Source organism: Trachurus japonicus, chromosome 19 (assembly GCF_045865225.1).
Source record: "Trachurus japonicus isolate A0001 chromosome 19, Traja_1.0".
Classification (NCBI taxonomy): domain Eukaryota; kingdom Metazoa; phylum Chordata; class Actinopteri; order Carangiformes; family Carangidae; genus Trachurus; species Trachurus japonicus.
Genome location: NC_140925.1, coordinates 9743464 through 9757175, shown reverse-complemented (window position 1 = coordinate 9757175; position 13712 = coordinate 9743464). Strand labels below are relative to the sequence as shown.

Below are 13712 nucleotides of genomic sequence, written 5' to 3'. Positions count from 1 at the left end.
CAGTTCGGTGACTCCACATGTGACTAACTGGCTCTGACTTACACCTATGAATCAGGAGTGACTAATGTGTGCATCTCACCACCATGTTAGTGTTTGGATCTTACTGCATTCAGTTTGTCCCTGGTTGCAGGAATGTGGTCCGGTAACTAGCTGAATGTCAGACTGATGCACTGTTGCGACAAACAGCAGCAGGAGATGCGTGCAACCTGCGACAACCTGTATTTCTCTTTGTGCTTTATGAAAACCTGAATCATTTACGAAACGTTATGTTGGGAAGAGATTGGTTAATCAAGTTTTGAGAAGATATACACTTTATCTATAAAGAATAAATCACAATCATTTCATGAGAAGAGGCAATAAAATATTTTATTATTATGTTCCAACTTTATGGGCAACAGTGAATAACATTACAATAGGTTCTACTGTAATATTTTACATAGTTGTCATTCTTCATCGTTTCAGTATTGACTAGCATTGCAAATACATGTAGTCTGTGCAGTTTCAGGAGGAGATAAATAAACATATATTATACGCTGCAACGTGCTGCATGACCTGCAGTCGCCTTAACAGTTTGTGGCCAGATGATGGATTTAACGATAGTCCTCCTGTGTTGTTGGCAATAGACCAAGAATCACATCTTTGTGCTGCGTCGGTCTGATTATTTAGTTTGACTTAGATTCACAGTTTTACACCAGACTAAAAGAACCAAAACTAATCGATGGAAGCAGCAGTTTATTTACATCAAAGTGGTTCAGGTTGAAAGCACCTTTAGCTGCGAGGAGGTTGCACCATGCAGTGACATGCAAGTTGCTATTTTAATGATCCAGCTTTATTAGTATAATCATGTTAAAGTTGTACTTAACATGCAGGCATGTAGGCATCTTTCTTTCTTTCTTTCTTTCTTTTTTTCTTTCTGTAAATACAACCTAACAATCTGTACATAAAAATCCTGAGCTCCTGCAGCTGCATTTCCAGGAAGAATCTCTTGGGGTAAATCTCACTTCTGAGCATTCGGCCTACACATCACATCCTCACGCCGTATCATACTGTATCATCTAGTACAGATTCACTCAAAATCTATTAAAACATTTTTTACAAACATTTTGGACTAAGAAATGTAATGCTAAAGCATAAATTTCAAATAATAAAATCTGCACCTTCAATATTATATTTCTCTGAGAAAGATTCTCATGACAAAATCCTAATATTTCTTCCTTTGCACAAGCGGTTGCATCAGAGTTTGTCTCTCTATCCCACGGCTCATTCTTGGACCGAGTCACAAACTGTTGAGTGCAGAGGAAAACTATGCAGTTTGGTATTTCAGATCATCTTTGCCGCCATTGTCTCTCTGAAGCTGCACCATTAAATGGTGTACCAGCAGCATGCACAGTAAGAGTCCTGTAGTTTTAGCTCTAAAACATCCAGCAATGAACATCCAATGGCAATTTCATAACAAAATAGTACTAAACTCAGAACATGGTATTAAGACGTGTCTCTGTCTCAGCTCGTTATTTGCTTTCACTTCACAGCAGGGTAATTATCACGAGGCCTGAGAGGAGGGGTGTTTGCAGGACTTCTCTTGTTCTTGGCTTCTAGGCACGATAGTATTTTACCTCTTGATTTCTGCAGCTGAAGAGAACTTTCCTCTGTTTGGCCTATGGAAGAAAATAAAATGTTAAACTATACAAAACCAAATGAAACTTGAGTTATTCACAAATTGATTTTTTTTTTTTTTTTTTTTCACCTGCAAGGACGAGCCGGTAGAAATATTCCATTGACACCTCTCGTCTGCTCCACTCTCTCTCCAGCAGTGCCTTCATCCTGCTCAGAGCACCAGATCCTGAATCGTCTTCAACTTCTTCAAAGATGTTGAACTCATCGTCTGAGTCGTCATGATGGTCCTTCATCTCTTCTACCTCTCCTTCAAAATCCTTGAGCCTCTCCCTGGCTTCACTGACTGGGTAGAAAATACAACAATAATCATGTTAATTGTATTTGATAAAACTAGCTGGAATTTGTTTGTTTTAATCAGATCAATGTTGTTGCCAAGATAAAGGTCTGCATCAAGCTAGACCTGATACTCAATACACACTAGATGATTTTAGGCCTGATCTTTGGCCCATGTCCCCACCAACTATTGAGTGTGCATGTCCCAATTCAAGGCATGTCGTAAACAATTATTTGTCCAAATAGTCCTCAAGTATGTTGCATTCATCTTTTATTTACAGTTTCCAGTCAAGTTAGTTTATTCAAACAAAAACAAACAGGAGCGCTCCCATTTGTTTTTGTCAGAATAAACCAAATTTACTCTTACTGCAACAAAAACGTTGTGCCTCCAAGTAGGCTACCGTATATATTACTTTGTTGATGAAACAAATGGGAGCGCTGCCTTCAGACTACTAAACATACTGACAGCGTCAACTTGACTCTCATGCAAGATTTTGTATTACAGCTATATTTATGAACATGTCCGCTTTCTTGAAGTAAACAAACCCCTTGGTGTATTATTGAATAGCCATCTGACCATGTCTGTGAAAGAAATTGCGGTTTTGTGGGATGCAAATAGCCTAAACAACCTAAGATCTGTCTGCTCCCATTATACGCTGCTGTGGCCATGTGCAAACAGACAGAACTACTGCATAGCATTCAGATTCATTCTTTTAGACCTCAAATTATTGTCTTTTTTATGTCCCTGCATGCTTACAGAAAATTGCAGCATCCATACTGTCGTCATCTTTTTTTCTCCAGTGATTTCGATCCCATTCGAGGTTTAGTTGTTCTATGATCTCCTTGGCTGTGCTATCATCTCTGATGTCAGTCAGTTCCTCACTGTCCTCTCCCTCAGTTAGTGGTTCTTCTGTTTCAGGGAGGTAAAAACAGCTGTTTCCTGCCACCATCTCATCCATCTTCTCCAGCAACTCTGTTACCTGGTCACCAGCAGTCTTGGTGTTGTCAATGACATGGTACCTTTTGCCACATTTCTCAATCAGCCAACGGAGAGGCGTTCCTTCACTTTCAATGTGTTGCTCAATAGTTTTGTTCCCCAAAGTGTCCCAGCTTGTAAACAACAAGATAACATGTCTCCACACTCTGTGTCCAAACATCTTCATGTTGTCCTCTATGACCTTTTTTTGATCATCTGTAAATGATGTCTCAAGTGCCATCACCAGAAGAATGACATTTGGTGATGGAGAGCACAGAGACACTCCTGCTAAAATCTGGCTCCTCAAATCCGAAGGGCAAAATGATGCTGGGAAGAACTTCCACCATCCAGGAGTGTCCACCACCACGACCTCTCTTCCTGCAACCTTACCGCTTTGCTTTAAGACTGTCACCGTCCTCTCACCAGACTGAAAGGCTTCACGTCCTAAGATGCTGTTTCCGGTGGCGCTCTTCCCAGAAAACACCCAGCCGACCATCAAGATTCTCAGGTGGGGTTTTGGCTCTGTGTATGAAAAAGTCAGATCATATAAATAGCAGTTAGCTTGTGTATGAGTTGTTGGTTGTTTTTTTAAAAAAAAAATCAATAACAAAAACAAAAGGTCAAAAATAATGGTGTGTTCATAAAATCCAGAATGTCACGTAAATTACAAAACTGTCCTGTAATTGCACAGTAAAGGTAGTTCAGCTTTTTTGAAGTGGGGTTGTGTGAGGTATGGCCATTATCTGCAGTAGAGAGGTCTCTGCTCCCCCCACTGAGAAACACCGGAGCATCGCGCAGATACTGCAGATAGCCTATTATAGCCTATTATAGCCTACTTAATGGCCATTAGGACCCCACTTCAAAAAAGCTGAACTATCCCTTTAAATTGATATGGGACACACTTTTTCTGTAGGGTAGGCCTACTTTTAAGAAATAATTAAATACTTGCAATAAATGATAGCAAATTATTTTATTTTAATTTGGCCTGATAGCATTAACAAAATGTTAGCTAACACTATAGGAGTGCGAACAACACTGCAGAGAAAAGGTAGGAAAAAAATAATAATATAAAATACAACTAAATAAAAAATTTCTTTCTTTTTTTTTAGTTTTCAAATATCTGATGGTCTGTCTAGATACACTGTTGTTATTAATAGGAGGAGTGACTAGAGAAATATTGGCCTAGGATTTGCCTGTCAGGCTCAGGCTGCGTCAGGCTGTCTCAAGAGGATACGGAAGTGCTGCCAGCGTTGCTAGGATACGCCAGACAGCAGCGCGGGATATTTAAAATGGCGACCGTCAGCGACCGGCGACCACAACGACGGAACGGGACAGCGAAAGGATCAAGGCATCACATATATTTAACGTGGCGACAAGAGGATTATTAATGCCTGGGATCACAACTACCGAACGGGAGGTCAAGAGACGAGTATCAATGGCTGCCTGGGACTCGTGAGTGAAGGTGAGTAACTGCAATGTGTTCTTTATTTTATTTAGAATATAGTTTGAGGTCATAGGAAACGAAGGAGCAGCACCTGCACCAGGTAAGAGGGAGCAGAGAACTGCTCAGATGTGAGTAAGTGGACATAGAAAAAAAACAAAACAAAACAAAGATGAGCAACAAATTATAGCAAATGATTTTATTTTAATTTGGCCTGATAGCAATGCTAGCCTGATAGCATTGTCTAACAAAATGTTAGCTAGCACCAGTTAACAGCTATAATGCTAGCTAACTTACTGTAAGGACACTTTTAAAATACAGCCAATAGGTGATTTGGTCTTTAAAAGTGTTCTTTTTTCTGAGCTTTCAATCTCACTAGTCACAGCTGCTAGTTTTGTTTTGTTTCATACAATTTAGGCTACTGTTTGTTTGTTTCGTTTCGGGTTTCCAAAAAGCTGATTTTCTTACACCTGCTGTTTATTGCCATAGCAATACCCACTACACTGATATTACAACTAATAGGAGAGATGGATAAAACTACAGATATATTTCTTTTTAATATTTATGAAATAAAACAAATTAAACTCACCACTGAGGAGATTTCTGAGCTTTTGCCTTTTTTCGTGCGTCTGCAGACGCAGCTCCTCAGCTTTTTTGTCCACTTCTTTTCTCCTTTGCTGAACACTTTGTATCCGTGTAGTCTCGATTTCATAACAGCTGTTTTCTGCCACCATGTTGTCAATCTTCTCAAACAGCTGCCTGACATTCTTGCTGTTGTCATTGTCGTCAACACGAAGAACATGATACCTGTTACCACAGGCCTCCAGAAGTGACTGCAGCGGTTCACCTTCTTCGCTGATGTAATGTTCAAAGGCTTTGTGGTCTAGCTCACCTCTGTGGCTGAAGACCACCACAGTGTGATCCCACACCTTCTCACCAAAGAAATGCTCCATGTATTGCTTTGTTGCTTTCTTGTGGCCATCTTTGAATGGTAGCTCAGCATTAATTACCAGGAGGAAAGCGTGTGGTCCAGGTGGACACAGAGTGACGCTGAGAATAGTCTCTGTCTTGAGAAGTTCTGGTGTATCACAGGGTTGAAAGAGTCGTGCCCACCCTGGGGTTTGGACCAACGTGACTCTGCGCTCACATACTTCTCCTTCTCCTTTCTCACAGTCGAATGTTGCATCTATTGCATTAAACACGTTTTTTCCCAGAATTATGTTTCCAACGAGATGTTTATGTGAGCCTTTTGATCCCACAATCACTGCATTCAGCTCTGACAGAAAGACAGTGAGACAGAATTGAAACATTAACATGAAAGAAAATATTCACATCCTGCTGATGAATCAAAATTTCTTGATCGACTCACCTTTGGCAGTTGTAGCTTTTTCCATGTTTCCTGAAGAGGGAAACGTGCTAATAAGTTTTCATTCTCTCGTCTTGTTGTCGATTGTGTGAGCTCAACACTGAATGCAGCTCTGACACTTTCACACATTTTCATTGCTGCAACTCCCTGCTGCAATTACTGTAACAAGACCAACAGCATATTTTCACGACATAAGTTGCCTGATGAAACTTGTCATTTTGATTTCCTTGTTCCATGCTGTCCCTGTAAATCACAGCTGGCTCATGAAAGTCACTTGCTGCTTGTTTGCTTCATCCAATGAAATCTTCCATTGACATTTGTAGCTGTTAGCCTAATATTCAGTTTCATAGTTTACAACGACATCAGCAATTTGTGGCGTTTGGTGAATTCATACTTTACACAAGTGTGTAGACACCAGTTTGTTCCTTGTTGAGTGTGTATTAATTTCTGCCTTTGCTATGAATGAGTGTGCTTTATTTTTGCTGTTCTCTCTTGAGACAGTGCTTATCATGCATGATGGTCGACCATCAATCATCACCTGTTCACCTACAGCTGAATGGCAGCCAGCTGGGATGGGAACTTCTATGTGGCTCCCACTGCAACTGCATCCAGTCTCTGTATTTTTCCATCTCAGTCACAGTCATAGTTATGAACCGGATTGTTTTGTTTTTGCGTGCTCATCTGCAGCCTCTGCATTTACTCCTCCTCTTTTCTCCAGTAATCAGTGTAACTCTGCCAAGGCTGCAGCCAGCTCACCACCACTCACCGGTCGTTGTGCTGTAAGCTTTTATTTAAGTTTGAAAAAAAGAAGCCAGAAAACATTTCTCCACCTTTGATCAATTTGATCCAGCTTTATTAATATTATAACAGCATTTCAACGTTGGACTTTATTATTTGCAATATGTAAAAGGTTTGATAAGAATCAGAGAAAACATCATAATTTCAGTACAGTACAACAATGTGTAGATATGATAAAACTCTTTTCTACAGTACATGTCATTCCCTCACTCAACTTTCCTGTCAGTCTCTTACGGTTTGTATCAATTACATACCCAGCCATCACTGCGTCTCAAGATGTCTTAAGATGTCTCAATAAGCGGAATCAAGACGTCTCAAGACATTTCTGCACATCAAGACGTCTTAAGACATCTTAAGACAAAAATTTGAAGACATGCAAGGGCAGCACATGGGATGCTCTCAGACAGAATTTTGTGTCTTGAAGACATTGAGTGTCTTGACTTGAGACATCTTGAGACATCTTAAGACATCTTTATTTTGTCTTAAGACATTCAAATCTTAAGATGGCTTAAGACACTGTATGTGGACTGTCTTCAAGGGTTGAGAGTAAGTGAGACAGGTTATGCAGCCTGACAGACACAGCGCAGGTCACGGGTCAAACTCAAGTAAGCTCGCCTGACGGACTCGACGCAGGGCACGTACACGCACGGTGACGTGAGCAGTCTGCCGTTGAGCCGTCAAAACGAAGAAGAGGAGCGGGGTGAAGAGGACGTCTGAGTTGCTGGACAGCAGTTTGACATTGTTTGGAGACAGCTACTTCTCCTGAGGTTTGTTCACTAATTTTACAACTAAATTTACATGTCGTACTGTTTACTTTTCGCTTATTTTCTTCCATATCGTCTCTAATATGAACCCTAATGGCCGGCAACGGTAGGCTAACCAACGGCTAACTGCTAGTTAAGTGAGGGATAACCTGCTCATTCATTAGGCTACTCGGTTATTGCAATGCTGTTTACGGGTGAAATGAATAATTTAAGACAAATTGTGATTAAAATGCGATCTTTTTGATCTATAAATTGCCTCTGAAAGAAAAACTGCATGTAGCGGTTAAACAGCTGTTGCTATGCGCCCATAGTAACGGCTGAGTGGCCCCTGGCAACGGTCTATTACACATAGCAACGGCCCGTTAGAAAGAAATAACAGACCTTACAAAGTGTGTGGAATGCCGTGATTAACAGCTATTAAACTATCTTTATATAAATGAGCTTTTATGCTTGTAGGTTAAATAGTAAAACGCTATTTATGCTTCACAGACAGACGCACTGCAGGTCGCACGTACAGTCACGTGAGCAGAAGGAAGAAGAGGAAGACGTCTGTGTTGCTGGACAGCAGTTTGACGTGTGTTTGGAGGCTGCTACTTCTTCTGAGGTTTGTTCACTAATTTTACAACCAAACTTACAGGTCGTACTGTTTACTTTTTGTTGCCTTCATGGCATATGACTGATGTTGAACTGACGTGACTGAGGATTTTTTCATTTTCACCCAGGCAAAAACCGTCCTGGATGCCACACTTGTCCTCCTGGGGGTGTCCTACATGAGCCATCTCAACTATCCGAAGGTGTAGCCTACCTACTCCCAGGTTCCTCCGCTGGGTGGAGTCCCATATTGCTGCGTGACAATGCTTATACCAGGGGTGCTCATTACGACACAGTGTGGGTCGATCGCGTGATGAAGAACAACAAAAAAAAAGTATATTTAAAAAAACACAGTTGTCTGGACAGCAGGCATTTTTCTCACAACCGACCTCAAAAGCGAGGGCAGGTTCGCCGAAGCACCATTCTGGGTGAATAACGCTCTCCGCCCGTTGTCTTTGTTGTTACTTTGTTGCCGCTCCACAGAGCGCACATGGCTACTTAATTATGCACGTGCTGACCATATATGGTTGTGCTGAGGCATTCTGGGGGTGGAATATGAGGTGTGTTCATGTCCGCACCATTCTTGGGTCCGGTGTGATTTATCAATGGAATATTGCGGAGAGTTGTGCGTACGCACAGCTCGATCAGTGTTTCCCACTAACAGAAAAAAAAAAAAAAAAGTAGGCCTATCCAAAAAAAAATATTTTTTTTTTTTCCTCACGTGTGTCTACGTGCGGTGCGCCCGCACGCGAGAGAGGCGGCAGGTTGAGAGGCTGACTGGCGGAGATGAGAGCTGGTGAAACGCTAGCATGATTATTAAAAATTTGGGACCGGCAGTAAATTGGGAGTCGGCTTTTACGAGTACCTGAAGTCCTGTCACCAAGCTGCAAAGGACGCCACCGCGTCTCCTTGTCTCTCTTCACGCTCTGCGCTGGTGAGGTGCGTTGGTTCACGCTCAGCACAACGTCTGAACGGAGCGGAGCCCCGATGAGCCCCGCCCCCGCGGGCACACAAGCAGCGCGTCAACGTCATCTTGCGGCCCGGCCCGGAGTTTAAATCAAACGCACCCCTTCTGTTGCGGTCGAGTTGAGAACGTCTCTGGTTGAAAACAGCGCCACTGAGCTTTCATTGATTTTCAATTAAGATTCAGGCGCGCGGCCGCCTCAAAATTTATAATGCAGAAAAAACCCTGCATATCGCTGGGGGCGGCACAAAATAAGGTGGAGGTGGCCGCCACGCAATTTTGAACGCAGGAAAAACCCTGAACATAGAATAATAATAGTTAAAATAAAGAAATTTAAAGTACAAATTTCTGTATTATTCCATTATTCCAGTGTTTCCCTATAGGTTTACAGCTTTTGGAGGGGGGTGGCAGCAGAGGAGGAAAAGGAGGAACACGCATACTTTGCATCCGTAGTATGTTTTCATCAGTTTGTGTTTTGCTGTTCTCTCTCTCTACACTTGAGACATTGTCTATCGCGCATGATGGTCTGCTATCAATCAATCGGTCACCTGTTCACCTTAACCCTGCAACTGCATCCAGTCTCTAGACGTTTTCTCTTCTTCCACCTAAGCTCAGAGACGGACTTTATTATTTGCTATGATATTTGTGTAAGACAAATATTTTGAATTTGGATGGAAACTGATTTCTATATCAGTTTCGTTCCTGTCAGTCTCTCATTGTCCCTCTTAATTTAACGCAAAAAATAATAGATAAGCATAGAAATTACAATGTTATTGTGTAAGAAACCTCAGTAACCAGTGAGTAAAAAGCTGGTTTCAAGGAATGAAAGATAAATGTGCAGTCAGTCAGTGGTGCAATTTTCCCTTCACACCGCACTGGGCAGGTCCACAAGTGTAACTGTACAAATATATTCCACCCAGAACATATTTATTCACCATCTGGAGTCATAAAAAGTTTATTAAAAACAGTATTGATGATAAAATATAGTTTTACAATCCACTGTGTTAGATCCATTTGTGTTTCTTCTTTTTACATTCAAATCAAACAAACAGTTGTGACCTGAGGCCCTATTATTAAGGCCTGTGTCTTGAAATGTCCATGTAGCCTAACAGTCCATAAAATGCCTTCACTTACAGTAAGCAAAAGAAGAATCGGGTGGCACCACCACAGATACTGGCTAGATAACAATAGTCTGCACTAAAGGACGATAAGAAAAATATCTGCATGCCGCCATCATGTGCTCAGTTCCTTTGTTAAACGTAGTCATATCAGTAATACAGTGTATATTTTCACTAACACTATTCCAATATTTTGCTAGTATTGAAAATATGAATATACTGTATGATAGCTTCTGCATGTCCCAATAGGCAATAAATCATCAGTGCAGAACAGTTTCCCTCTACTGTGCATTAAATGATTTCATTTCATAACAGAAATGTAAACCATCCTGTTGAAAGCCCTGCATCATTGAATACAATACAGTAGGCTAAATGAATTATGTTTCACATTGCAATCAGGTGTTTTTTACTTCTTGTCCCCCATTGTCTTCCTCTGCTTTACTGGAGGTGTAGGAGGCTGTCCCGTAGCCTGAAGCTGTGTTGGTTTGCTGCCATAGTCGTACTTTATCTCTTGATTCTCGCAACTGATGAGGATCTGGTTCAGAAATGGCTGCGTTGTCTGTGGCATAAAATAAAAGCTGTAAACAACAAAACTGATCAAGACAAAAGTTGCTCACACTTCCTTTATATTCAATCAATTCACCTGCAAAGAACCTGTAGAACTGTTCCATTGCCGCTTCTCGTCTGATCCACTCTCTCTCCAGCAATCCCTTTATCATGGTCAGAGAGCCAGATCCTGCATCATCTGCAGCCTCTGTTTTGTCTTCTTCCTCTCCTTCAAAATCCTTGAGCCTCTGTTCTTCTTCACCAACTGGTTAAAAAAATACAATAATCACGTTAGTTAGCCTATACATGAGGATGAAACAGGAACATACTGGAAGGTGTAGCTTTTTACTGTTTTTGTTTTGTCTCATGATGCTTACAGATTGGCCGTATTTCCATGCTGTCATTTCCTTTTAACAGACGGTGATCTTCCCAATTCTTGTAATCCCATTCGATGTTGAACTGTTCCATGATCTTCTTGGCTGTGCTCTCATCTTTGATTTCAGTTGGTTCATCACTTTTCTCTTCCTGAGGTTCTTGATCATCTGTGTGACTTGGGTAGAGGAAATATTTTTCTGCCACCATCTCCTCCATCTTCTCCAGCAGTTCTGTTACCTGGTCACCAGCAGTCTTGGTGTTGTCAATGACATGATACCTCCTTCCACATTTCTCAATCAGCCAACGGAGAGGAGTTCCTTCACTTTCAATGTGTTGCTCAATAGTTTTGTTCCCTAAAGTGTCTCCGGATGTAAACAGCACAATAACATGTCTCCACACTATCTGTCCAAGTATCTTCATGTTGTCCTCTGTGACCTTTCTTTGTTCATCCGTAAATGCAGAATCTGCTGGCACCACCAGCAGAACGACATTTGGTAATGGTGAGCACAGAGACACTCCTTTTAATATCTCAGTCTTCACCACTGCAGGGTTAAATCATGCTGGGAAGAACTTCCACCATCCACGAGTGTCCACAACTACAACCTCTCTTCCAGCCACCTCGCCACTCTGCTTTGAAACTGTCATCGTTCTCTCACCAGACTGAAACACTTCACGTCCTAAGATGGTGTTTCCAGCGGCACTCTTCCCAGAAAACACCCACCCAACCATCAAGATCTTCAGGTGGGGTTTTAGTTCTGTACAAAAACGGTTACAAATATGATCATTTTAGAAGGCATTTGTCTGTTCTTAAAACTTTTTATGGTTTTATTTTATGGTATTTATGCTTTTAACCATATAGGCTATCTGGTGTTTTAACTTATGTTAATGTGATTCATTTCTTTCGTCTGATTTTGTGCTTTACAAATTACTCTTGCTTGCTTTGCTACGGGTAAAAGACAAACTTATTAGCCATTGACAGTTAACTGAATTAGCATTGAATGAACTTTTACATTTAAATGTCTACTGTAGCTCCTTTTTAATGAAGCATTCTGTGCAGTTTATCTGAACAGTAGATCATAATTCACAGTCAAAGATTGGTACTGTAGGTTGCCTTACCCTAATGACACTAGTACAATGTTAGTATGACTAATACTCAAAGTCTAAGGATTTCTGGTAAACAAGAATTCTTATCGAAATTAGTAAAGTTTAATAATGTAATGATAGGCAAAACAACAGAAACAAGATCCAAAATTTTCCTCAACAAACATGGATAAAACAAATCGCAAATTCAACTCACCACTCAGCAGACTTCTGAGCTTTTCCCTTTTTTGCTGTGACTGCAGACACAGCTCCTCAGCTTGTTTGTCCACTTCCCTCCTCCTCTCCTGAATATTTTGTATCCGTGCAGTCTCAACTTCATAACAGCTGTTTTCTGCCACCATGTTTTCAATCTTCTCAAACAGCTGCCTGACGTTTTTGCTGTTGTCATTGCCGTCAATACAAAATAAGTGATACCTGTTACCACAGGCCTCCAGAAGTGACTGCAGTGGTTCCCCTTCTTTTCTGATGTAATCCTCAAAGTCTTCATGGTTGAGGTCACCTCTGTGGCTGAAGACCACCACAGTGTGATCCCACACCCTCTCACCAAAACAGTGCTCCATGTGTTTCTTTGTTGCCTTCTTGTAGACATCTTTGAATGGTAGCTCAGCATTAATCACCAGGAGGAAACCGTGCAGTCCAGGTGGACACAGAGTGACGCTGAGAATAGTCTCTGTCTTGAGAAGTTCTGGTGTATCACAGGGTTGATATCCTCGCAGCCACCCTGGGGTTTGGATCAATGTGACTTTCCGCTCACATACTTCTCCCTCTCCTCTCTCACAGTCAAATGTTGCATCTAATGCAGAAAATGCATTTCTTCCCAAGACAATGTTTCCAAACAGGTGTTTATTTAAGTCCTTTGATCCCACAATCACTGCATTCAGCTCTGACAGAAAGACAGTGAGACAGAGACATTAACATGCAGGAAAATATACTCACACCTGCTGATGAATCACAGTTTCTTTATATGCTCACCTTTTGCAGTTGTAGCTTTCTCCATGTTTTCTGAAGAGGGAAATCTGCTAATAAGTTTTCATTCTCTCTGTGTCTTGTTGTCGATTGTGTGAGCTTAACAGTGAATGTAGCTCTGACACTTCCACATTATTGCTGCAAATCCCTCCTTCAACTAACAGGACCAACAGCATATTTTCAAGACATCAGATCCCTTCTTAAACTTGTTATCTTGATTTCCTTGCTCCATGCTGGCCCTGTAAACACAGCTGTTGGTTTCATGAAACTCAGTTGCTGCTTGTTTGCTTTATCCAATGAAATCTTCCATTGCCATTTGTTGCTGCTCATATTCAGTTTTATAGTTTACAACTACATCAGCAATATGTGACTTGTGTGGTTGGGTGAATTCATACTTTGTATGCGCAGTGTGTACAGTAGATGTCAGTTTTTTCACTCCACGTTGTGGGAGTGTGTTAACTTTCTGCCTTTGGTACAGTATGAATGGGTGTATTTTGGTTTTGTTTCTTCTCTCTGTCTCTATACACTTGAGGCATTATCTATCATCCATGATGGTCTGCCGTCAAACATTTACCTGTTCACCTTAACCCTGCAACTGCATCCGGTCTCTGGACTTTTTCTCTTCTTCCATCTCAGTCACAGTCATAGTTACGAACCGGATTGTTTTGTTTTTGCGTGCTTATCTGCAGCCTCTGCATTTACTCCTCCTCTTTTCTCCAGTAATCAGTGTAACTCTGCCAAGGCTGCAGCCAGCTCACC

The 13712-nt window shown here is 41.3% G+C and overlaps 1 protein-coding gene and 1 pseudogene across 2 annotated transcripts; both read right to left on the bottom strand.

The window, feature by feature from the left end:
* Positions 1-1388: 1388 nt before the first annotated feature.
* On the bottom strand, positions 1389-13045 carry LOC146967405 (GTPase IMAP family member 6-like). The gene is made up of 4 exons (XM_085762102.1): positions 12960-13045; positions 4954-5640; positions 1745-1957; positions 1389-1655 (listed from the first exon to the last, which is right to left on the bottom strand). The coding sequence occupies exons 1-4, from the start codon at positions 12982-12984 to the stop codon at positions 1519-1521; spliced, it is 1062 nt and encodes a 353-aa protein (XP_085618228.1). The 5' UTR covers positions 12985-13045; the 3' UTR covers positions 1389-1518.
* LOC146967406 (GTPase IMAP family member 8-like) lies at positions 10134-12547 on the bottom strand (annotated as a pseudogene). Its single transcript, XR_015034431.1, has 4 exons — positions 12409-12547; positions 10889-11641; positions 10609-10776; positions 10134-10524 (listed from the first exon to the last, which is right to left on the bottom strand). The product of XR_015034431.1 is annotated as a GTPase IMAP family member 8-like (transcript).
* Positions 13046-13712: the final 667 nt, after the last annotated feature.

What these genes read in the sequence shown, in the direction of transcription:
- LOC146967405 (XM_085762102.1), bottom strand. Translation starts at nt 12,984, where the DNA reads ATGGAGAAAGCTACAACTGCAAAAG. An exon ending in GAAAGCTACAACTGCAAAAG is followed by an intron (nt 5,641 to 12,959) that starts GTGAGCATATAA and finishes TCTTTCTGTCAG; the next exon opens with AGCTGAATGCAGTGATTGTG. An exon ending in GCTCAGAAATCTCCTCAGTG is followed by an intron (nt 1,958 to 4,953) that starts GTGAGTTTAATT and finishes TTTTCTACCCAG; the next exon opens with TCAGTGAAGCCAGGGAGAGG.